Source organism: Stomoxys calcitrans, chromosome 5, assembly GCF_963082655.1.
Source record: "Stomoxys calcitrans chromosome 5, idStoCalc2.1, whole genome shotgun sequence".
Classification (NCBI taxonomy): Eukaryota; Metazoa; Arthropoda; class Insecta; order Diptera; family Muscidae; genus Stomoxys; species Stomoxys calcitrans.
In genome coordinates, this window is record NC_081556.1 from 95,841,824 (window position 1) to 95,868,740 (window position 26,917).

Sequence of the window (26,917 nt, forward strand, 5' to 3'; positions counted from 1 at the left end):
TCGCTGTCATCTTCAAGAGTCACCAGCGCTTTTATTAAAGACCAGCCCTACCTCATCAAACTTCTAGTTGGCTTTAATCTTCTCCCCCTCAGACACCGAGGAAGTGCGTGTCACCGCTCCACCATCGCGAGTGGGACGGCATCTGTGAACCAACGTCCAAGTGTGGGTCCCAGCTTCTCAACCTCCTTCTTAACAACATCCGCGAAAGTTGAGACCGCCTTCCCCTTCACAATGACAGACCCTGTATCTACTGGCTTCACAACAGCTATAGCAGCAAGCTGCGCGGAGTAACAAATGCGCTAGTCCCTGCAGTAGCAGAGCAACATTCAAAGACTATAAAACAGCCGGACGCTTACCCACACTGTGCCAGCACTCACTAACCACCATTTCGACACCGTCGCACCAACGTTCACCTCATACACGGCGTCCAAAAGGCCGTTCGTTAACTCTTTCCTGCGAGACCTGCTTTTCCTTTTTCCATTGTTTGTGGGAGTCGGAAGTCCCTCACCCGTAACACCAGTAGCAGCGACCCAACTACACCACCAGCAGCGCCTTCCCATCACTGCTGCCTTATCGACAACAGCCGATGGTATATCACCAGCTGATGGGGTATTAGCTGACACCCCATCAGCTGTCATCTTTCGACCTGCGAGCCCTGCTTTCCCTTTCCCCATCACAAGTGGGAGTCGTAGGTCCCTCACCCACAACACCAGTAGAAGTGGCACCAACTGCACCACCAGCAGCGCCTTCAACCACCTTACCATCACAACTGCCTTATCGACAACAGCCGATGTTCCACAACCAGCTGACAACCCATCAGCTGTCTTTTTCCTACCAGCTAACGCAGCATCAGCTGCCTAAACTCCACTGCCGGTTGACAACGTAACACCTGGCACCACCTTCTTCCCATCACCACCTACGAGAGGCAAACCCACCTATAAAGTCTTGCCATCCTCACCAGCAATGGCGCTGGATAACACCTTTTCCGACCACTCCCAGGTAAAGATTCAATTACGACGAGTCAGTGCTCATTACACCGTCAGATGTCACTTTATCCGAAAAAAAAATTAAATTTTCCTTTCTAAAATTCCAGGCTTATTATCTGCATATTTATTTTTATTAGACCAAAATGACGACCATGCTTAACCTCAGATTATGTAGATATTCGTCCATGTAGTCTTACAGAAACAACCGTTCAATAATCGGATCAGATAATTAATGACCACACATGAACAAAGATGTTATGTGAGGAAATCGTGACTGTTAATTAGAAGCCCGCAAATTCAAATTTAAACGTTGTGCATGAACAGCGCTAAGAAGTTAATAACCTAAATTTCTTACAAACTGGGAAAATCCTTCGCAACAAACTCCCCCGAAGCTTTCAGAGATGAAGGTATTGGCAATATTTTTAATATTGACATTCTTTGGCTACTTGGAAGCTGCAGAAACTGGTAAAAAAAACTCTAAGAACCATTTCAGCAAAGGTCGTCTGAGCTTAAAACCCCTACACATATCCCTATTTAGACAAAATGATCAATTGCTACTACCATGTACGCTCTTTCAAACGTTTTGGTGTTGGCAAATTTGTGCCTGAAAACATAGATCCCTTTAGCTGCACTCACATAAGTTTCGCTTTTTTTGGCATCAACGAAACGGGACTATTTAAGGATCCCAACAAGGAGATTAATCTTGAGCATGGTAAGTTCGCATTTATTCCAAACTTTTGTAGCCTGAACCTGAAAGTTTTGTTTAGATTTCATTCGGCGTACCATTCATTTGAAATTTAAAAATCCCAAACTGAAGATCTATGCCGTACTAGGTGGTGAGAAAGAAAAAGGGCAAACCTTTTCGGAAATGGCGGCCAGTTTTGAACTACGTCAAAAATTCATAGATTCCACAGCAACCTTCTTGCAGCGTCATGCTTTCGATGGTTTGGACTTTAGATGGCTATATCCAGGTTTTAATGGTGCTCTGGCTGATAGATATAATTATGCGGCGCTGGTTAAACAATTTAAGGAAACGTAAGTAAGAATTTTCAACAGAGATAAGGGGCCAACTATTGGGTTGCCCAACAAGTAATTGCGGATTTTTTAAAAGAAAGTAAATGCATTTTTAATAAAACTTAGAATGAACTTTAATCAAATATACTTTTTTTCTAAAGCAAGCTAAAAGTAACAGCTGATAACTGACAGAAGAAAGAATGCAATTACAGAGTCACAAGCCTTTGAAAAAATTTGTCAACGCCGACTATATGAAAAATCCGCAATTACTTTTTGGGCAACCCAATATAAACTCCATATTAATCACAACACCTAAACATTGTGTTTGTGAACACAAGGTATATAGGTTTTGGGAGTAAAACTTCTCTGCGGGGGTATAATTTAGGATGAACAAGAAGTAGGTATGAGAATGAATCCATTCCATGACTAGTCTGTGCATCACAGCAGCATTTGGGACGTCACCATCTAATGGCAAATATTGCACAGACTCTTCATATTTGGTGAAGGTGTAAGGAGAGGCCTTCTGGCATTCCTTACACCTTCACCTTCGGGTAATATCCTACTCCTACCCCATAGGTGGAGAATAGGCAATTCTACTATATGGCCGCTACATCTCATCCTGATATGATTTTGATAGGCTTACGTAGAAGTCTTCAAATGGGTAATAAGATGAAAAAATGATACGTGCCAATTTTCGTGAAGATGCGCTGAAAAATTGGAAGCCACCGTGGCGCAGAGATTAGCATGTTCACCTGTGACGACAAACGCCTGGGTTAAAATCCTAGCGTGAACAAGTAAAAGCGTGAAAAGTTCGGCCGGGCCGAATCTTTTATACCCTCCACCATGGAGTGCATTTGTCGAGTTCTTTTCCCGGCATCTCTTCTTAGGCAAAAAATTATATAAGAAAAGATTTGCTCTGCTATAAGAGCGATATAAAGATATGATCCGGTTTAGACCACAATTAAATTATTTGTTGGAGACCTGTGTAAAATGTCAGCCAATTCGAATAAGAATTGTGTCCTTTGGGGGCTCAAGAAGTAAAATAGAGAGATCGATTTATATGGGAGCTGTAGCGGGCTATAGACCGATTCAGACCATAATAAACACGTATGTTGATGGTCATGAGAGGATCCGTCGTACAAAATTTCAGCCAAATCGGATCAGAATTCCGCCCTCTAACGGCTCAAGAAGTCAAGATCACAGATCGGTTTATATAGCAGCTATATCAGGTTATGAACTGATTAGAATCATACATGGCACAGTTTTTGGATATCTTAACAAAATACTTCGTGCAAAATTTCATTCCAATAGGATAAGAATTGCGTTCTCTAGAGGCTCAAGAAGTCAAGACCCAAGATCGGTTTATATGGCAGCTATACCAGATTATAGACCGATTTGAACCATACTTAGCACAGTTATTGGATATCATAACAAAACACGTGGTGCAAAATTTCATTCCAATCGGATAATAATTGCGACCTCTAGAGGCTCAAGAAGTCATGATCCCAGATCGGTTTATATGACAGCTATATCAGGTTATGAACTGATTTGAACCATACTTGGCACAGTTATTGGATATCATAACAAAACACGTGGTGCAAAATCTCATTCTAATCGGATAAGAATTGCGTTCTCTAGAGGCTCAAGAAGTCAAAACCCAAGATCGGTTTATATGGCAGCTATACCAGGTTATGGACCGATTTGAAGCATACTTGGCACGGTTATTGGATATCATAACAAAACACGTGGTGCAAAATCTCATTCTAATCGGATAAGAATTGCGCACTCTAGAGGCTCAAGAAGTCAAGACCCAAGATCGGTTTATATGACAGCTATACCAGGTTATGGACCGATTTGAACCATACTTAGCACAGTAGTTAGAAGTGATACTAAAACACCATGTGCAAAATTTCAGTCAAATCAGATGAGAATTGCGCCCTCTACAGGCTAAAGAAGTCAAGACCCAAGATCGGTTTATATGGCAGCTATATCAAAACATGGACCGATATGGCCCATTTACAATACCAACCGACCTACACTAATAAAATGTATTTGTGCAAAATTTCAAGGGGCTAGCTTTACTCCTTCGAAAGTTAGCGTGCTTTCGACAGACAGACGGACGGACATGGCTAGATCGACATAAAATGTCGCGACGATCAAGAATATATATACTTTATGGGATCTCAGACAAATATTTCGAGTAGTTACAAACAGAATGAGGAAATTAGTATACCCCCCATCCTATGGTGGAGGGTATAAAAACAGAAAATTTTGGCTACATTCGTGAGGTATCCTGCCATGTTAAAACCCCTACCTCTCTACCAAGTGGTGTCGCTATACAGCACGCCGATCAGATTAAAAGCAGCCCCCTAATCATTGAGCTTAAACATTAATCGGACTGCACTCATAGATATGAGAGAAGTATCCCCTGTTCCTTAATGGATGTTCATGGGAAATATAGACAGTAGTTAGTTGACCGACGGACATCTATTGAGAACTATGTCCAGACCCGAACCGATTTCGACCATAATCCGTACACATTGTTAAAGTCATACAAGAAGACATTGTGCAACATTTCGGGAATATCGGTTAATAAATGCGCTTGCAAAGACTCAAGAAGTGCAAATCGGGCAATAGACCTGAACCGATTTCTATGATATTATCCAATTTTGTCGAGAGTCATAAGAGAATCCTTCTTGGTAAATTTTTTAAGAGTAGGTTAACAAATCCTGAAATTTTTGCAAAATTACTGCAATCGGACGAACATATAACGGATAAGAATTGCTATTTTATTGGAGCTATATCAGGTTATGTACCGATTGCCGCCATACAGGGTTTGGATGTTGGAGGCTATAGAAGAAGCCATTGTTCAAAATTTCAACTAAATCCGATTCGAATTGCGGCCTATTGGGGCTCAAGAAGTAAAATCGGGACATCGGTTTATATGGGAGCTATGTCAGGTTTGGAAACGATTCCGACCATACTTGGCACGTATGTTGAAGGTAATAATGTGCAAAATTTGATGCAAATTGGATAACAATAGCGCCATCAAGAATAATCAAGAAGTATTGGGTTGCCCAAAAAGTAATTGCGGATTTTTAAAAAGAAAGTAAATGCATGTTTATAAAATTTAGAATGAACTTTAATCAAATATACTTTTTTACACTTCTTTTCTAAAGCAAGCTAAAAGTAACAGCTGATAACTGACAGAAGAAAGAATGCAGTTACAGAGTCACAAGCTGTGAAAAAAATTGTCAACGCCGACTACATGAAAAATCCGCAATTACTTTTTGGGCAACCCAATATAATCGGAAGATCGGTTTATACGGGGCTATATCAGTTTTTGGCCAATTCAGACCATATTTGGCACGTATGTTGAAAGTCATTACAGAAGTCCTTGTGCAAAATTTCATTCACATCCGATAGGAATTGCGCCCTCTAGAGGACTATGAAGTTCAATCGGGCAAAATATGCAAATTTTTGCCCATGAACATTCCATTAAGGAACAGGGGCAAACTTCTCACATATCAATGAGTGCAGTCCGATTTAAGTTTTAAGCTCAATGATAAGGGTCCTCCTTTTTTACAGCCGAATCCGAACGGCGTGCCGCAGTGTGCCGAAGTTTTACAAGGCATAGTACCTCACAAATGTTGCCAGCATTATGAGGGGAAAACCATATTTTTTCTGATGGTCTCGCCAGGATTCGAAACCAGGCGTTCAGCGTCATAGGCGGACATGCTAACCTCTGCGCTACGGTGGCCTCCAATCTCCTTCAATCGGGAGATCGGTTTATATGGGAGCTATATAGCAGGTTTTGCATCAATTCAGACCATACTTGACACGTACGAGGTCTGGTCAAAAAATAACAGACCTCGTTTGTCATATGGTCATAAAAGAAGGCATTGTGCAAAATTTAAGTCAAATTTGATAAGAATTATCCCATATAGAGCGTCACGAAATCAAGAAATCGGTTTATGTGGAAGCTATGTCAGATTTTGAACCAATTCAGACCATACTTGACACTTATGTTGGAGGTCATGTGCAAATCGGACAAGAATCGTGCCCTCTAGAGGCTCAACAAGTCTAATATATGGGAGCTATATCTAAACTTGGAACGATTTCGCCCATTTAAAACTCAACCGACTTACTTGAATAAAAAGTATTTCCGCAAAACTTCAAGCGGCTACCTTTACTCCTTCCAAAAGTTGGCATGCTTTCGACATACAGAACGACAGACGGACGGACATGGATAGATGTTCTTAAAATGTCATGACGATCATGATTATATATATACTTTATGGGTCCTAAGACGAATATTTCCGAGGTGTTACGAACGGAATAATAAAATAAGTATACCTCCATCTTATGGTGGAGAGTATAAACAAGTAAAAGCGTAATAAGTTCGGCCGGGCCGAATCTTGGGAACCTACCTCCATGGATTCTGCCAAAAATTTATACAGACTAAATTAAGTTGAAGGGCAAATCATACTTAATGGGAAGGGCAAGAAAGGCAAATCTTCCCCTATACACCTGCAAGAGACCAATTTGGAAAAGTTTGGGGTTTAAGCCGAGTGTCATGCACTGGGTATATACTGCAAGTATCAGATCTATAACGCTATATGGTGTTGTGGTTTGGTGGACGGAATTTCAAAAGTTCACATACTGTTCAATTCTCAGTCGCATCCGAAGTATGGCTTGGTATATACTGCAGTTATCAGATCTATAATACTATATGGTGTTGTGGTCTGGTGGACGGAATTTCAAAAGTTCCCATACTGTTCAATTCTCAGTCGCATCCAAAGTATGGCTTGTTTGTTCATCAGAGCTTCACTGAGGACGACACCATTCGATGCACTGAATTTAATGCTACATCTGTTGTCTCTGAACATTGGGGTTAGATAAAGTGCGGTGGCCGATGCTTTGAGGCTGAGGGCGCCTCCTCTTTAGTTATGCGGCGGCTACAGACACTGTGTTATTCGTGATACAATGCCCGATATTTCAGGCAGTATGGATTTAACACTACCTGAGGCGTTTTTTTTTGATAAAAGTATTGTACCACTATTCCTGATAGAACCGATTGGAACTATGATATCCCAGGTAATAGAAGAGTTTTCCGAAATTGAAGAGGTCTACCGCTTTGCTGTCTCTGGCTGAAACAGACGTGTCAGTCATTGTATCCCTCATGACAGGTCACTGTCTGATCGGAAAACATGCTGACAGACTGAAGGTTGGCAGTAACGACTTTTGCCGAAGCTTTGAGGATGACGAGGAAGATGAGACTTTACGAGTAGAACATCTGTGTGTGTGTCCTGCACTGCCTGTCGGAAGGAGTTTCACTTTAGGTGGTCATTTCATTGAGCAACAAGTTCTCAATGAAATGATTTAGTTGTTGGGCGTTTTAAGCGATCTGGATGGTTCAACGGTAGGAACTAGAAGGCATCCTTCTTCTCCTGTTCCCCAAAATTATTAACAGAAAATTCCAATGTGCCCAGAAGGCGGTCATATCGCACAAAAGTGTGTAAAAACAAGTAAAAAGGCGTCAAGTTCGGCCGAGCCGAACTTTGGATACCCACCACCCATAATCCGGTGAAAAATGCATAATTTATGCCCCCTTAGTAGCTTTATCTAAAAATATGGTCTGATTTGGACCAAATTCGACACGAATATTGTCATTGTTCAATTTTGTAGAACCAAATATGGGTCTTTTTGGTTGCAATATCCAAATATAGACCGATCTGAACCATATACGACACGGATGTCGAAAAACCTAACATAAGGCACTGTGTCAAATTTCAGCGAAATCGGATTGTAAATGTGCCTTTTATGGGGCCAAGACTTTAAATTGAGAGATCGGTTTATATGGCAGCTATATCTTAAAATCTGAACCGATCTGGGCCAAATTAGTGAAGAATATCGAGGAGCCTAACTTAACACACTGTCTCAAATGTCGGCGAAATCGGACAATAAATGTGCCTTTTATGTGACTAAAACCTTTAATCGAGAGATCGGTCTATACGGCAGCTATATCCAATCAGGACCGATCTGGGCCAAATTGAAGAATAATGTTGGAGGACCCAAAATTTCGGCAAAATCGGTTTAGAAATGCGTCTATTATGGGCCCAAGACCTTAAATCGAGAGATCGGTTTATATGAGAGAGGAACACCCGAGAGATCTGTCTATATGATCGGCGCCAAATTAACGAAGGATATCGAGGGGCCAAATTTCCAAGTTTCAGCGAAATCGTACAATAAATGCGCCATTTATGGGCCCATAACCTTATTTCGAGAGATCGGTTTATACGGCAGCTATATCCAAATCAGGACCGATCTGGGCCAAATTGAAGAATAATGTTGGAGGGCCTAACACAACTCACTGTCCCAAAATTTCGGCAAAATCGGTTTAGAAATGCGTCTATTATGGGCCCAAGACCTTAAATCGGGTGATCGGTTTATATGGAGCTATACCCAAATCTGAATCGATATGACCCATGTGCAATCCCCAACGACCTAATATTAAGTATCTGTGCAAAAATTCAAGTAGCTAGCTTTACGTGTTCGACCGTTATCGTGATTTTGACAGACGGACGGACGGACAGAGCTAGATCGACTCAGAATGCCGAGACGTTCATGAATATATATACTTAACGGGGTCTTAGATCAATATTTCGAGTTGTTACAAACGGAATGATGAAATTAGTATGCCCCCTCCTTTAGTGGGGAGTATAAAAAATATTTCAACTGTGATTATCCCCTTACAAAAATCTGGCAACATTTGTAAGCCATGTCAAACTTTTCTAGCAAGTGGTGTCGCTAAACGGCACGCCGTTCGGACTCGGTATAAAAAAGGAGTCCCCATATCATAGAGCTACTATTTGAATTGGACTGCACTGTGTTCCTTAGTGGAATGTTCATGGACAAAATTTGCATTTGCATTTTACTGACACCCGTGGTACCAGATTAAAGTCACCGGTCCGACTTCATAGCAATAAAAGACTACTACCAGTTGATGCTCAAACAGTTCTGGACAGCTAATTTGGGAACAAACAGGAAAATCGCCCTAAGGCGACTTAACAGCCCGCTTACAAAGTATGCACTAAGCAACTATACATGGTGGTCATACAAAACACAAACAGCACATGGTAGTCCTCACGAGCTACGAAACACAGACCACACTGATCGCTTCCTCCGGCATGGGATGACTACTGACGGGTTGGAACGCTTGAGCTCCGATTTGTGAGGGTTGCCGGTCGCGCCACAGGCTACGGATAGTGGAATGCTCCGTATACGGGGTGGCTGGTATTGCAGTCACGGATAATCGGCGGTATCGAGTGGAGAGCCTCAGTGAGAGGCTCTGCGGCAACGGCACTGGCTTTAAAACTGAATGGCTTTGAAACTCTATATGACAAGGCTAGCTATTGGGTGACTTTAAATAACCATTGTCCATAAAGTTCGCTGACGGTTTTAGGGATCGAAAAGCGATGACTTACCACATGGCACATACCAACTTGGCTACAACAACAAGAGGCATAATGGCGCACATAAACATGGGCAAGGCAGGAAGCAGCTCATGTCAAGCACGGTTCAAAATCACACGGTCGCACCAGTACAGCAACGCATTGTCATGGATACCTAGCGTGTATTCAAGCATCCACTAAGTCGCGTTGCAAATTTTCCCCTGAACGTTCCATTAAGAACAGGAGCAAACTTCTCACATATCAGTGAGTTCGGTCCAAGTTTAAGCTCATTGATAAGGGACCCCTTTTTTATAGGCGACTACAAATGGCGTGCCGCAGTGCGACATCTCTTTTGGGGAGAAGTTTTAAGACATCTTCTATGGATTACATGTCTTCTATCTCACAAATGTCCGCTGAACATTTTTTCTGGTATTCTCGCTTAACTAACCTCTGCGTTACGATGGCCTAAGTCGGGATCTTGTCTACTAAATACTTTCACGGAAAATGTCAAAAATTTTCCCACAGTCGAATCGCCTTCAAAGGCCATACTGAAATCCACACCGACTCGCTGATCGCCATCGCGTCTAACGAGGTCATTGCCGACAGTACATGCCTCCAGTGGAGGCCACCATAGCACAGAGGTAAGCATGTCCGCCTATGACGCTGAACGCTTGGGTTCAAATCCTGGCGCGACCATCATAAAGTTTTCAGCGGTGGTTATGCCCTCCTAATACTGGCGACATTTGTGAGGTACTATGTCATGTGAACTGGAGGCCACCGTAGCGCAGAGGTTAGCATGTCCGCCTATGACGCTGAACGCCTGAGTTCAAATCCTGGCGAGACCATCAGAAAAAATTTTCGGCGTTGGTTTTCCCCTCCTAATGCTGGCAACATTTGTGACATACTGTGCCATGTAAAACTTCTCTCCAAAAAGGTGTCGCACTGCGGCACGCCATTCGGACTCGGCTATAAAAAGGAGGCCCCTTATCATTGAGATTAAACTTGAATCTCACTGCGCTCATTGATATGTGAGAAGTTTGCCCCTGTTCCTTAGTGGAATGTTCGTGGGCAAAATTTGCATTTGCATGCCATGTAAACTTCTCCTTAAAAGAGGTGTCGCACTGCGGCACGCTGTTCGGACTCGGCTATAAAAAGGAGGGCCTCTATCATTGAGCTTTAACTTTAATCAGACTGCACTCATTGACATGTGAGAAGTTTACACCGGTTCCTTAATGGGCAAATTTGCATTTGCACATACCTCTAGTTCTTAGATCTTCAACAGTCCAAACAAATTCTACACAAGCTACGCGGAAAAGTGCCCCGGTAGCCGAGTTGGTAGTGTGCTTGGAAAACCAGTGCAGGCTCGTGGGTTCGATTCCCGCCAGAAGCCTTGGTCTGTCGCTACTGTGGTATCACAATGGATTTAACATTTTTTTTTTAACTCTCAATCAAGGCTTACAGTACATCGTAGACACATTTTCGCGCTATATTCGATATAAGTACGACCTACCACAATGTATAGCCCTTAAAGCCTCCACACCTAATATGGTTGAAAGGCCTTTTAAGCAAAGACTAAACGCGTCCGATAGTTGTTGGTGAGTTGTGATCTTTAGCTTTCCTTTTCCATTGCAAAGAATCCAGCTCGTCTTGAGAGAGAAACAAACAAAGAATTGTGAAATAAAATGATATTCGCCCTCACATACAAAAAACTGGAAAATACTTTTTAACATTGAAAATATTTTATATCGTTCCTCAATACTAATTTTTATTTTTTTTTGTTTTTGATTTTTTCAAACTTTTTTAAGATAAAAAAAAACAAATTGCGTTGTTTGTGTTATTTTTGGCAAATACTCATCCCACCACCGCATATGCAAGAGACACATAAGTATTTGCGGTGGTACTTTAAACTTAGGCGTCACTCGTTTGCTTCAGAGCGTTGCATACACAACAATACCACCGCAATTTTTTGTGTTTTGTACAAGGCGTTTGCATTAATTGGAGTTGAATGGTTGGGTTAGTTGGGTTGATTCGAAAAGACAAGTATTTTTGCGGTGCAAAAGGTTTCTTGCAGTGCAAAAAATCTAAAAGGCAACCCTCGTGCGTACATCAGGCCGAAAACGGAATGTAAGTCGCATTTATGAGTCGGAGATCAAAATCATCCCTGGGAATGCTTGGCGGTGTCCATAGGCGGTCGTTAGTGTCAATTGGAGATGGTAGGGTATCCAATTCTTTTGTTTTCTTTGAGCATAGTCGAAATGCGGGTTGTGTGGCGCTGTTCTATCGATTCTTCCACGGTGTAGCTTCTTCAGAAATCAGTCTTCTGATTCCTGACTTGAGGTTTTTTGTCAGAAATACAAGACCTTCTAGAAGTTCACACCGATTTGTATTAATTGCCCAGCTGATCGAACCATGAACTACCGAGAATTATTTTTTTCGCAAGGACCATTCTTATGAGGAATTGGCTTCCGGATAAAAGTGTTTCCCGCTAACTACGACATACAGAAATTCAAAACAAATGGCAATAGACACCACTCCCTCTTCTCCCCCTCCGATCCCTAGCTATCCTCTCCAAAGCAATGCACTGCATATATGGGGGACATCCCCTGCCTGTTGGTTGTTATAAGAAAACAAACGAAATTATTTCGCCGTGTTATTTACATTGCAACCACTTCGTCTTCTTCTTCTTTTTGTGAGATATCCTTAATTTTTTCTTCCAGTTTTGATCTCTTGAAATTGGATTTCGGCATAACGGTAAGTGGTAATGCCAGCTATGCTGAAAAATGGTATGATGTACCCCTACTTGTAAAATATGTTGATTTCATCAACGTCATTTCCTACAACTTTACCAACGGCGATTTGGCAGTCTATGATTCTCCTCTCTATGGCGAGGGTGAGGCCAATGCTAATGCCAGCATTTCTTTTTGGTTAGAAAGTGGTAAGTACCCGCCCCAAAAACACACAGCCAACTCACACATTATGGCTTTTATTTCTCTTTTTTTCTCTCAGGTGCTCCTGCCTCTCTACTAAACATGGGCATATCCTTAGTTGGGCACGCATTTTTGGTTGAAGACAAGTATAAAGGCAAGCCCAACTCACCGAGTTTCGGAATGTATTGGACGGGTAGAATTACCTATAAATACAACTACTGGGGATACGTTGATGCCTGTCAATTCGCAAGTGAAATGAGCAACCAAGCTCAGTTTGTATTTGACACCAGTTTGGGTGCCAGCTATATGCTAGTTTCCAAGAAAATTTGGATGAGCTATCATACACCCCGCACCATTGAAATGAAAATAGACTATGTGCTCGAAAGGGGTCTAAAGGGCATTATGGTGTGGTCCCTGGAATACGATGACTTCCTTGGCAGATGTGGTGAAAAATTCCATTTGGTGCAGTTTGCCAGCAGAAAATTGGACAAACGCTATCAGTGTTCTTCAGGAAGATGTTGTCGAATCTCCCAACAGTTAATGGCTATGTGTTATAGAGAATATGTGCACGATGATGGCACCACTATTGTGTAAAAAGTTCATTTTGTTGCCAAAAAATAAAATATTCGTATAACAATTTTATTTATAATAAAAATTGTTTATAAAAATATAAAATAAAGCCCTTAAGCTCAAAGTCAAATTGAAATCAAGAAACAACTGGCGAAACTGTATTACGTTCGGCTGGGTCGAATTTTATTTATCCTAAACCATGAATTGTTAATTCGAATCCTTTTTATCATAAGCAGTACTTGAAGGGGTTTAATGACCATAATAGAAAATTACATATAACTTTGTATACCCAACACTATAGGATAAGGGGTGTACTAACCTACGCATTGATTCCCCACCTAAGTGCCGGTGTCTGTTAGCCGCGAAAGCCGGGAAATGACATAGAAAATGCTCCAACGTGGAAGATGATGCGATTTTGGAATATTTCCTATGTCATTGCCCTGCTTTCGCGACTAGCAGACACCGGCACTTAGGTGGGGACACAATACCAGACATGAAACTTAACCCCTTCGAGAAACAGTATGGCGGTGTTCAAAGCAGGGCTGTGGAGTCAACTGAAATCAGAAGCCGGAGTCGTAATCAGAGTCGGATTATTGAGTCCGAGTTTGGTTCGGAGTTAAGCGGGCTTGCACCTACACCGAACCGCTCTCCGGCTACGGCTTGATACTCCGACTACGACTTAGATTCGACTCAGCAGTCCTAGTTCAAAGTCTTGATTTCGAGGACAGTAAGGCAGAAGTACACTGAAAGTATAATGCAAAAAATTTTAGTGCCGAAACTAGCGCATTGCCGGTGCACTGACGTAAGCTAGTGCCTTTTCCTGCCCATTTAAAGTTGCACTTCTGTATGAAATAAAAATAAATCAGTTAATCTCTTGTTTTCAGCTTTGTTTTATGCGCAGGAGGTTGGTAATGATTTCCTTTTCATCATTTTGTGCTCCTAAAAGCGCTGAATTGCATACATAGTTGAAGCGCATTCGAATGAGACATAGCCTTATAATTTTACTATAGAATTTAGCTATAGGTTATCAGAATAAGAAGAAAAATTCAGGACTTGCAAATAGGAGCTAAAGAAATCTAAACGAGAGTATATTGTAAGATTGATTGGGGAGCTTTCTTATTAAAAGTAGACTTCCAGATTGCTGAAGCTGATAGCGAAGGATGGTCCATACATGGGGAACTTACAGAGGCCAAATGGAGAGTGGAATGTCTCTCCCCGCGACACCCTATCACATTAGCTTGAGACACATTTTCCAGACGTTGACGACATACTGGTGACTCAAGAAAGTGTCCGCTATGCACGTTTGGACCATTTAAACCCCACCGAAGGCGGAAAAGTTGGAAAAAAGTTCAGCAAAGGATTCTAGACCGATTAGACTCTTCTCTTTCTTGTCAAGAAGCTGAAGGGAATTTGGGACCTTCATATCAGATGAAAGTGCCCATATTAAGAGCAGATCCGTGGTATCTGCATTGCATCATGTAATACGTCATCTTGAAAGACATATTGATGATTGAAATACACTGGCGGCCACCGTAGCGTAGGGGTTAGCATGTCCGCCTATGACGTTGAACACTTAGGTTCTAGTCCTGGAGGGAACATCGAAAAAAAATTTAGCAGTGGTATTATGCTGGCGACATTTGTGAGGTATTATGCCTACAAAAACTTCTGCGGCACGCCGTTCGGACTCGGCTATAAAAAGAAGGCACTTTATAATTGAGATGAAACTTAAATTGCACAGCACTGGGTGATATGTGAAAAGTTAACCTCTGTTCCTTAATGGAATGTTGATGGACAAATTTGCATTTTACACCCTGGCGGGGTTTTTAGATATTAAAGGGGATTTTAACAACATAAACTCTCCTGCCATAGATGCGGCACTTAGGGGTACGGATCTAGGGAACAGCGTGCTTGGTTATATAGACAACATTCTATAGGCAGGGAAAGCGGCTACTATTGGTGCCGAGATGTTTAATGTGAATGTCACTAGGGGAACAATTCGGGTTGGGGTTATATCGCCTCTGCTCTAGACCCACGTGGTGGACGGCCTTTTTAGGCCACAGGGAAGTTTTTGAACACACTTCTTAATACTAAATTCCAATGAACATTCCATTAAGAAACAGGGGATATTTTTTTTTGGACAAGGTTTTGAAAATTTTGTATGGTGCGCTTGGCTGCAGGGAGGGGAAGACGGAAGTGGTCCTGTATGTTGCCGTAGGTGAAAAATACCACTTTGCAGGGGGTGACTTTACAGTTGTCGCAAAGGAAGCATGTAATCTTTTGGTGGCATCACAGTCTGATGAGGCCTCTGGCAAAGGCCGAAATCGCGATCACTGCAGCCCGCCGCTTATCGCAGTCGACGAAATTTTGGTGGGTGATTCTAGGCAGCAAATTGGATTGGAGACTAAACGTGGGACCAGGGATTAGAAAGGCATTTGCGGCATTGTATTCGTGTCAGAAGCTCGTAGGAAGCAAGTGGGGTTTGAGGCCCAGGCTTATGCACTATTTGCTCTCGGCGGTGGTGTGGCCAGTCCCGGCATATGATTTGTCACATGTCCGTAACTTAATCAGAACATTATGTCACATGTCCGTGACCTTAGCAGAACATTATGACACAAGTCCATGACCTTAGCGGGGTAAATAGGACAAAGATTTGTATCTGGGGCTATGGGAACCAATGTGACTGGGTCGTTAAAGTTTATGTTGGGAATTCAGCCTATGGACTTGTTTATAAGGGAAATAGCGGAGAATACTTTTCTTAGATTGTCGCAGCTTGACTTGAATCGTGGTCGCGGGCAAGACATATACGTCTATTGCATAGTACCATGGCGGTCTTTTAAACGGACTTCCATATACACTGAAAAAAGGTGGCCGAAAATTTAAGACCATTCCTTATTCGTAGGATTTTAGCAATGAAAACGAGCCAAAGAACCAAAACTTTAAAAGAAATATGCTGTCTTTAAATTATATTTTCTATTTACTGACGGACATGCCAATGCGTTTCAAATTTTGTCTCTGTTTGAATCTTAGTTCACTTCAAAGATGACTGTCCAATTATTATTTTTTGACAAATACTTTTTTTAACCTAAAAAAACGTAACATTCAAAGACGCTCCTATTTGCACAGCTATTTAACATATTTAACTAACGTACACTGTTGTCTTGACCTAAAATTTATTTCCTAGCTTTCAACAACATTTGGATTTTTGTCTTTAATAACAAGACTCAAAGTTAAGGATTTCTTAACATACCATTTATAATAAAAAAAATCCTTAAAACAAAGAAAATATATTTCACCAAAGGGAATGTTTCCTAAAAAAATGGAAAATTTAACGTCTTTAAATTAAGTTGGCTAATCTTGGGCTCGAATCTTTAATATTGGCAAAAAAATTTATTTACAGAGGTTAGTTTTCATTTCATATACCAAGTCACTGCACTATCTCGAATTAGATTAACTCGACGGACGCTTCCAAATAAATGCAAGTTTTGCCCATGAACATTCCACTAAGGAACAGGGGCAAACTTCTCACATATCAATGAGTGCAGTCCGATTCAAGTTTTAAGCTCAATGATAAGGGGCCTCCTTTTTATAGCCGAATCCGAACGGCGTGCCGCAGTGCGACACCTCTTTAGAGAGAAGTTTTACATGGCATAGTACCTCAAAAATGTTGCCAGCATTAGGAGGGGAAAACCACCGTTGAACATTTTTTTTCTGATGGTCTCGCCAGGATTCGAACCCAGGCGTTCAGCGTCATAGGCGGCCATGCTAACCTCTGCGCTACAGTGGCGTCAACGCTCCCCCTTAGCCTAATTTTCAGAAACTCCTGATCTCGGAGATCGGTGGTGCGATTTTTATATAAATAAAAATTTGGTGTCCAAATTTCGGATGGGGTACCTAGGGGAGCCGCCCCATCCTAAAACCTACCAAACATATATTTACACCAATAACGACAATATAGGACTCAAATGAAAGGTATTTAGGATAAGAAAACGTATCTGATATCCAATTGTCGGACCAAGTGTTAGGGAGACCACCGCAACCCCCAAAACACCCCTTAATCGGATATATTTACCGACCATGCCCATATGGGACTCAAATGAAAGGTAGTTAAGAGTAGAATACGAATCTGATATCCAAATGTGGGACAACGATTCTGGGGATCCACCCCTTCCCCAAAACACCCCCAAACAGGACTTACTTACTGACCTTGGGAATATGGGGCTTAAATAAAAGGTATTTGTGTGTAGAATTCGAATCTGATATTTAAATATCGGACCACGTGTTTGGGGGGCCGCCTCTCCCCAAAAACATCCCCTAAAGGGGACAAATTTACGACCATAGCAATATGGGGCTCAAATGAAAGGTAATTGGGAGTATAGCACAAATCTGATATCAACATTCGGCAAAAGTGTCTATGGGGCCACCCCACCCCCACAACACCACCCAATTAGCAAGTATTTGCTGACTATTGCAATATGAGGCTCAAATAAGAGGGTTTTTAAAGTAAAACACCAAACCGATATATATTTTCAAGGCCAACTCACTGAGTGGCCGCCCATCCCTCAAAACACCCCCAAGCCGGTCATGTTTGTTGACTATAGAAATATGGGACTCAAATTAAAGGTATTTGGGAGTAGACCACGTATCTGATATCAACATTAGGGACCAACTGTCTAGGGGACGTCCCACCACTATAACAACCCCCAAATAGGACGTATTTGCTCACCAAGACAATTTGGGTCTTAAAGAGAATGGAACTAAATATTGTATTTATAGTTTTTGGGGCCAATACCCCAAACCGGACATATTTGCTGACTTTTGCAATAAGGAGTTTAAATGAGATTAGAAAACAAATTTGATATCCAATTTTGAGGCCTATGGCAATATATGGTTCAAATAAATGATATATCGATATATGAGAATAGAGCACGTTGCGGATATATTTTCCGGGCTTGAGGATTTTCCAATCCCCAAAACACCCCAAAATCGGACATATTTACCGACCATGTTAATGTGGAGCTTAAAAAAAAAGTTATTGGGGGGTAGAGCAAATATTGATACACACTTTCGGGACCAATTTTCGGGACCACAAACAGCAATTTTTTACTGACCATCGCAATATGGGGTTCAAATAAAGGTATTTGGGACTAGAATACGAATTTGATATCCAAATGTAGGGCATTACCCCTTCCCTAAAACACCCCCCAAAGGGTAAACATTTTTCGACCATGCCAATATGTGGCTCAAATGAAAGTTATTAGAGATTAGAATACGAATTTGATAACCAATTTTGGAGCCATGTGTTTGGGGGACGCCTCATTCTGTAAAGTCCCCCCGAAACCAATGGCAATATGGGGTTTAAATAAATGGTATTTTGAGAGAAGAACACAATGCTGATATTTTATAAGGGCCAAAAGTCTGGGGGACCACCTCACCCCCGAAAACACCCCTAAATCAGATATAATGAAAATATCGGGCTGAAATAAAGTATTTTAAGAATGGAGTACACCTTACACCCAAACTTAAATTCGTAGACCGTAGATAAAGATCATATGAGATTCAGATAAAGGCACTTATAATGTTAAACTGTTATTCAAGCGATATACTATTTTCGTAGCATGGTATTTCACAAAAAGCTCTTTAATTGTCGAAAATAAACATTCCAAGGAAACTTTTGTCCCATATAAAGTAAAAGAAGGCGCAGCGGAGCGGGCCCGGGTCAGCTAGTACTACATAAAATACAAACCTTTTAAATTTGCTGAAATCGTTATCTGTAAAGAAATAAACAAAAAAAAAAAGAATAATTAATGAATTTGAAATAAAAAAATTATTAAAAATTGTCAATATAATAGAGCTTATTTTAGCTAAAACCTTGAATACCTACCAACCTGATCTTTGTACTGAAACCTTTCTGTAATATTTTCAACAAATTCTATGAAATTTCTACCGCTTCTGAAATTCACAAAATACAAACATTTTCAATGTAAAACAAAATACTACAGAGTAAAACTTTTGTTATATACCCAGAGCATAAAGAGTGGGCAAAACAAATTTGCCAAGTTTAATTGAAAATAATGCTGGCGACAAAAAGACATCCATCGAATTTCCATTTTGAGCATTCCTCTGGAGTCAAGTAACTTTCATTTAAAGTTTTCACGCAGTCATGATGTCATTTGCTTTTCACAAACAATGACATTGAGAGAAGAGAACAAAACAAAAACCAAATCGAAAGCACAGAACAACAGATTAAGGCAAAATCAATTTATGAAAATTCTATAAAATCAATTTGCCATGTTGAAAGACTAGACAGCATCAGCAACAACAACCACATCACTGCTTTCTACAGAAAAAAAATAACAAACACATTGTCAATAATAATAAATCCATCTACTCTTCTGAGCTTTAGCTGCTATGTCCTTCTTCTTCGTCAAACTCTCACACTCTGGCACCCCTATCGGATTACAATAATAAATAGAATAGCAAACAACAGAGTTGGTAGATGTGTTGGCATGTCACTCAAACAATTTACGCGAATGATTTGTATTTCAATGCTATCGACTGCTGTTTTCATATCAACAGCTTTCATCCTTCGAGCTGTTCGACTGTCTATGGGCAAATGATGTGACAGCAGCCTGATGACGCATATTTTGTAAGAGCATAGATTAAATTTTGTCTTTAAGCTCCAACCAATCCAACAAAAAATTTAATTTATTAAGAAAATTCAAATCTGAATTTTCAAAGAAAATTAATGCGAGGATCGCATAAAATTTCTCCAAATTTGTAGGGAACAATCCTTTTTGTGGCCACCGTGGCGCAGTGGTTATCATATCCGCCTATGACGCCGAACGCCTAGGTTCAAATCCCGGCGTTAACATCTACCAAATTTTCAGCGGTGGTTATTCCCTTACCAATGCTGGCTACATTTGTGAGGTATCCTGCCATGTTGAAACTTCTCTACCACACTGTTCGGCCTCGGTTAAAAAAAGAAGGCCCCTTATCAGTGAGCTTAAACTTAAATAGGACTGCACTCATTAATATAAGAGAAGCATCCTGTGCTCCGTAATGAAATAATCATGGGAAATTTAGTAGTAGTAATCCTATTCCAAAGGAACTTCTTAGAGCATTTCACTTCACTTCAATGTTTTAAACTTAAGCCGCATAGAGTCTTTCCAATTGTATGATTAAATTTTCATACGTAAACTTGTACCCATTCGAGGTTAGCTAAAGTAAGGTTAAACTGGTAGCCAATCAAACAGATGAGTTCTCACTGAGTCCAGTTTTAGCTTATTGTCATACCCCCGCGGAAGGAAGTGTAGTAGACGAAGAATACAAGGTTGGAGTGAACTTCGATTATTACATGTATTACCTGGATCTCTCTTATTTGAGAAGCCCTTTCGGAGATGCATTAGCAATAGTACATTAATCGAAGAAGAAACGTCTTCCCAAAAGGCAGAGACTGTGTTACTGCAGATCCGAACATCAAATCAGAAAGTGCTCAATGATATCATCTTCATCAAGAGAGCGCCTGAATTACACTGGGCCATCGCGCTGTATACGGCGACTTGTGTTAGAGTACTCTTGGACCTTCTGCCGAAAGTAAATATGTCGTCTGTCCCTTTTCAAACAAAACAAGGTCAGAAAGTCCAGGCAATCCACCAACCAAGTAGAGATTACCACCTTAACATCGTCCCTGCACTGGCAATCCTTTCTTTACTAGGTTTACTAGTTCGACATTTTTCACGTATGAAAGATTGGCAACCGGTTCGCTCAGCAAGGACGAGCCTTTCCTCGCATATTCTTTCTCGGCTTAGCCACGAACACATTACAGTACTATGTCATGTGTTTGGATTTGATTCAGGGATTTTAAGCGTTCCACCACACATTTTGACCTCACTTTCATCGAATTCAAGGCCTCGTGCTTCGCCATACTATCCCATCAAACATTAATCTTGAGTTTCGAGGAAGAAAATCCCTTACCAGGATTTGATTGCGCCCATCTTAAAGGCCAAGAATTCTGCTTGAAAGACCTTATAATCGTCGGACAGTATTATAATAGACCGTCAATCACCTTCCCAACTTGAAGCCATTCGTGAAGATCGTGGTCTGATAGTTGCCAAACACATCATACTCCGTTCAATTTTTCCTTTAGTTTTGTTTCCGACTGCATCGTGAAGACACAGAAGATCGAGTTGTCATTTTTCCAATTTGGAATGCGTATACTTAAGAACTAATCTTGAGTCGGTATATGTGCTACCTAGCAAATCTAACTCAGAAAGCCCCCGACATCCTTGAGCATCCACAATATCGATAGCAGAAGATCCCTTTCCAAGATTTATATTGCGCCTATCACTTTAGCACAGAACTTGCAACTTGAAAACCCAAAGTACATGGGAGTAAACTCTCAAAACAATTTCAGACTTCAGCCTTAATCCATCGGCGAAGATCGAAATGTTACCAAATCGCATTTGGCGGTTTAAATTCCAAATGGCCTGACAACTTCCTTAGATTTCACTGAACATTCATTATTTCAAGATCAAAAAATCCCTTACTAGGATTTCTATCTATTTATATAAAAGAGTTGACTGAATGACTGATCATCGGTTTGTTTAAAAAAAATTTAAAAAATCGTACCGGAAGTGTGAGAATAGTACGTTTAGTACCGCAATTGGTAATATTTGGTACATTCTTTGTAAATGGAACTAAAGCTCTGAATTTTGGAGAGTTTTTGGAAATTTTTACGTTTAGGTACTAAAAAAAAGTACCAAAAAGTACGAAATGGGTGTGAAATTTGGCATGTAGGTTAAAATTAGAAATAAATGATGGGCGACTAAATGATTTTTCCACAATTCGAACATATTGGTACCAAATTAATTACTATTTGGTACTTTCTGTATAGATGAATCTAGAGGTCCGAAATTTGGCATGTAGGTACAACTAAGAAATAGATGATGAATGAATAAATGATCTATTCAAAATTCGTATATTTTGGTACCAAAATTGGTAACGCTCACGTTCGCTAATGAGGCGAACATTTTAATCACGAACGAACTTTTCAGATTTATTCAGATTCACGTACTACTCAAGACGTGAGTTCTTCTCCAGAAAATCGCGACCCATGAGAAAGTCCCCGATTCATGAGAAAATCGCAGACTCACGAAAAAATTACAGCTCACCGGAAAATCACAGAAGTTTCACTCCCATTATAATCGAAAAACGGGAAAATGGCTAAAAGACCAAAAAAAGGGGACATATTTCATTATGAAATAAAACCCCAAAATTAAAAATAATTCTGCAACGAAATGAAAAAAGATCCTAACAAAAAATTAAATAAGTCCCCAAAATTCGGGACATTATTTCTTACAAAATAAAGGCCTACATTTAAAATTAAATAATGTTGTTGTTGTTGTAGCAGTGTGTTGTACACATGAAATAGTATCACAACAAATGGTAACACCAAACGAATCTTTCGCTCCCTGTCTGTAGAAACTCTTCAATTTTAGCAAAAACCAAAGAGCCCCTGGAATCCACAATGATTATCCGATTTGGCTGAAACTTTGCACGTTGAGTTCTTTGTGGTTCTTAACATCCATGGTAAGTGTGCCCCAAATCAGTCTATAACCTAATCTAATATAACTCTCACATAAACCAATCTCCCGATTAATCGTCTTTGGCAGAAATTTTGTACGTAGAGGACACATGTGTCCTTCAACTAAGTTCACTCTGTCCAACAACGACAATTTTCCTTCCCAGTTGTATAATATTTTTGACGCCTATTATATATTGACGCATACGTTATAATCAAGCAAATGAACGACAACATGGACAAAGAGAACATTTGTTTTTGTTGCATTGAATAACGCTTTTATATGTTTTTTTCCCCAAGGACCTCAAGGCTATGCTGGCTATACAACACACAAAAGAGAGCTGTACACACACATATCGTACAATAGGGAGGCCCACAGCAGCGCAGAACATTCATTGAATATGAAAACTTCGGCTGGTATTATTTTGCGAGGAAAAATTCGCACAATCAGAATTTTGTAAGTTATTTATGAAAATAAGGTATTCAATTTAGTGACTATCACTGAGAATAGTTTTTAGCATATAAAAAGAAGCCTTAAAGATAAAATTTTAAGCATTCGAGTATACCATAAAAACCTTATGTTGGGGAATAGTGATAGTAGGGCAGTAGATTTGTACGAATAGTAAGCCCATAAAGAATTTAATCTTTACTTGTATATTATCAATGCCAGATACTTCTTCTCTGGTAAAATTTTTAATGTGTATTGTACACCTAAATACATACAAAACAACACAACCAATGATAGACTCCGGCACGTGATAACTACCCAGCTAATAGTATGATCCTTCTTAACCAAATTATAGAACACTTAAAAGGACCAAATAAACAACAACATGTCTGCACATAGTCGGACGAAACGTGCGACAGTTCTTACGAAATCCGGAAAGAAATCGGTTCGGCAAGCAAAAGGAAATTAATTTTTTCTGTTCCGACATTTAAGAACGAAATCGTTGCGATTTCTGTACGGCATGTGGGAGAAATGTTGTGTTTGGTTTATTTTTATTTTTGTTTAGCAACATTTTGTTACCACGTGTGTAGAATGTACACAAGTAGTGGATATTTCCAAAAAAGCAAAATATCCCCCTAGCTTTTTTGGCCTTGGAATTTTTGTTTTCTTTGAACTCGAAATCGGACCGATTCGTCAGCAAAATCGTCCGCATTTTGTAAAACATTCCTCAAAAAATCAGTTCGGTACGACGTAAAATTTCCCGTCCGAATTTCCTTAGAATTTTGCTCCGACTTCGATCCAATATTGGTACGATATGGCGGTAAATATATCAAATTTCCCTTACGATGTCGGTAAGACATAGGATCCGATATCGGATGATTCTTCGGATTGTCGGACCGATGTCGGACTGACATCGGAAAATTTTGTTGCTGGGTATGAGCACCACACAGACTGGAACATTGAGGTCCGAACTGTGTGGTGTTCATTCCTGTCACAAGAAGCTTAGCTGCAAGCTCCTGGACGTGTCCACAGGTTGCGGATAGTGGAATGCTCTATACGGAGTAGCTGCAACGGCAGTTGCTGACAACCAGCGGTATCGAGAGGAGTGTCTCGGAGGCCGAGCGGCATCGGCCTATTATGCTCGATATGACAAGGCGGATTATTGGCTCCTTCAAATAGCGATCCTTTGGTCCGCAACGAGCTTGCTCACCTACAGGAGCTTGAGGAGGACCACCACCACCACATGAAAGTGGTGATGAAATATGGTGGACTCAAGTATGGTGGATTCAAGTGTGGTGGACTCATGCGTAGTGGACTTAAGTGTGGTGGACTCAAGTGTGGTGCACTCAAGTGTGGTGGACTCAAGTGTGGTGGTCTCAAGTGTGGTGGACTCAAGTGTGGTGGACTCAAGTGTGGTGGACTCAAGTGTGGTGGACTCAAGTGTGGTGGACTCAAGTGTGATGGACTCAAGTGTGGTGGACTCAAGTGTGGTGGACTCAAGTGTGGTGGACTCAAGTGTGGTGGACTCAAGTGTGGTGGACTCAAGTGTGGTGGACTCAAGTGTGGTGGACTCAAGTGTGGCAGACTCAAGTGTGGCAGACTCAAGTGTGGCAGACTCAAGTGTGGACTTAAGTGTGGTGGACTCAAGTGTGGTGGACTCAAGTATGGTGGATTCAAGTGTGGTGGACTCATGTGTAGTGGACTTAAGTGTGGTGGACTCAAGTGTGGTGCACTCAAGTGTAGTGGATTCAAGTGTGGTGGTCTCAAGTGTGGTGGACTCAAGTGTGGTGGACTCAAGTGTGGTGGACTCAAGTGTGGTGGACTCAAGTGTAGTGGACTCAAGGGTGGTGGACTCAAGTGTGATGGACTCAAGTGTGGTGGACTCAAGTGTGGTGGACTCAAGTGTGGTGGACTCAAGTGTGGTGGACTCAAGTGTGGTGGACTCAAGTGTGGCAGACTCAAGTGTGGCAGACTCAAGTGTGGCAGACTCAAGTGTGGCAGACTCAAGTGTGGACTTAAGTGTGGACTTAAGTGTGGTGGACTCAAGTGTGGTGGACTCATGTGTGGTGGACTCAAGGGTGGTGAACACAAGTGTGGTGGACTCAAGTGTGGTGGACTCAAGTGTGGCGGATTGCTGTGGAGAGGAAGTGCAACACAAGGATATTACCACAATTCCAAACAAGGTATTGTCTTAGTATGAGGGGGTTATGAGAATTTTAGTATGGTGGTCTACAGTATGGTGGATTGTAGTATGTTGAACCGTAGCATGGTGAACTGTAGTATGGTGGACTGTAATATTGCGAACTATTGTATGGTGGACTGTAGTATAGTGGATGCATCGACAGCATGTGGCTTTTCTCCACCACAGATGCGATAGTTTTGTATCCCTTCTGTCTATGAAAATTTGTAAACAAAGCGAGATCGCAATTTTTATCCGATTATCTTCAAATTTGTCACAGGCATTTTTTAGTCAAGAGACGAACACTATTGAAATTGGGAAAAATCGGTTTATATTTTGATATATCTCCCATATATATGTATGTACGTCCGATTTGGACTAATATTGCTACGTACCTGGCCCCCATATATGTGTTCGTTCGATATGGTCTTATATTCCAATTATGTGGTCATTTGTTAACCGATTAACTCCAAATTTGGCAGGAAGGATTTTATTATTATTTTCGACCTTACCAGTGAATTTCATAGAAATTGGTTCAGATTTAGATATAGCTCCCGTGTCTATATCGCCCGATGTTTACTTCTGGAACCACTGCAAGCGCATCTAATGGCGAATCTTCCCAAAATTTTCCACAATAATTTGCTCTACGACTATGTAGTTTGGTCGTAATCGGTTCAGATTCAGATATAGCCTCCATCAGGGTCGTAGCCATGACTTTATTTTAGGCAGTGGGGGGGCTTCCTTATTAGGACAACAAACCAATAATTATTATTTATAGGCGTTGTCCTTGGAAAAACAGAATTTGTTTTGGGGGGGGGGGCTCTATAGCTACTCCCCTGGCTGTGTCCATGCCCCCATATATATGTTCTTCCATATGGACCTATGTTGCACTTATATGGTTATTTGTTAACTTATGTTGCACTTATATGGTTATTTGCACTTATATGGAAGGATTTTCTTCGGACTCGACATTACTGGTGAATTTTATAGAAATCGGTTCAGATTTAGATATAACTCAAATATATATATATATTTCGATTTCCACTTCTGGAACCACTGCAAGCGCATTTATTGACCAAACTTCCCAACACTTTGCATAACTCTTTCCTTTGCGACTACCACAATATCTAAGGGGTTTGGTCGAAATCGGTTAAGATTTAGATAAAGCCCCCATCAGGGTCGTAGCCATTATTTTATTCTAGGGGTGGGTGGGGTTTGTATTAGAACTACAAACCAATAATTAATACGTATCAATTTTTAACCGAATTTTTTTAGGGGTAGGGGTGGGTGGTTCGATATTAGAACTGCAAACCATAAGTGCGTATACCCGCTATCTTTCGTACAGCACCTCCTAGCAACGTCCCTGGTCCCCATAGATACTTTCGTCCGATTTAGACTTATATTGCAATTATGTGGTCATTTGTTAACCGATTCTCTCGAAATTTGGCAGGAAGAATTTTCTTCCGACTCTCGAAAATATGGGTGAATATCATAGAAATCGGCTCAGATTTAGATATGGCTCCCGTATATATATATTTTACCCGACTTCACTCCTAGAGCCACTGCAAGCACATTTTTTAACCAATCTTCCCAATACTTTGCACAGCACATTTTGCACAAGGTTTTTCTTATGAGTTTCGACATTACTGGTGAATTTCATAAAAATCCGTTCAGATATAGATATAACTCCCATTTATGTATATATCGCCCGATTTCACTTCTGGAGCCACTACAAAAAGATACTACAAATTAATATGGA

The 26,917-nt window shown here is 40.8% G+C and overlaps 1 protein-coding gene across 1 annotated transcript; it reads left to right on the forward strand.

Moving 5' to 3' along the window:
- Positions 1-1,208: 1,208 nt before the first annotated feature.
- Positions 1,209-13,041, forward strand: LOC106089487 (acidic mammalian chitinase). The gene is made up of 5 exons (XM_013255330.2): positions 1,209-1,451; positions 1,525-1,698; positions 1,754-2,021; positions 12,172-12,389; positions 12,461-13,041. The coding sequence occupies exons 1-5, from the start codon at positions 1,388-1,390 to the stop codon at positions 12,973-12,975; spliced, it is 1,239 nt and encodes a 412-aa protein (XP_013110784.2). The 5' UTR covers positions 1,209-1,387; the 3' UTR covers positions 12,976-13,041.
- Positions 13,042-26,917: the final 13,876 nt, after the last annotated feature.

Excerpts from the sequence above, each read along its gene's own strand:
- LOC106089487 (XM_013255330.2), top strand. The coding sequence starts at position 1,388 with ATGAAGGTATTGGCAATATTTTTAATATTGACATTCTTTGGCTACTTG. Across the intron at positions 2,022-12,171 it reads GTTAAACAATTTAAGGAAAC|TTTTGATCTCTTGAAATTGG; the intron begins GTAAGTAAGAAT and ends TTTTTCTTCCAG. Across the intron at positions 12,390-12,460 it reads TTCTTTTTGGTTAGAAAGTG|GTGCTCCTGCCTCTCTACTA; the intron begins GTAAGTACCCGC and ends TTTTTCTCTCAG.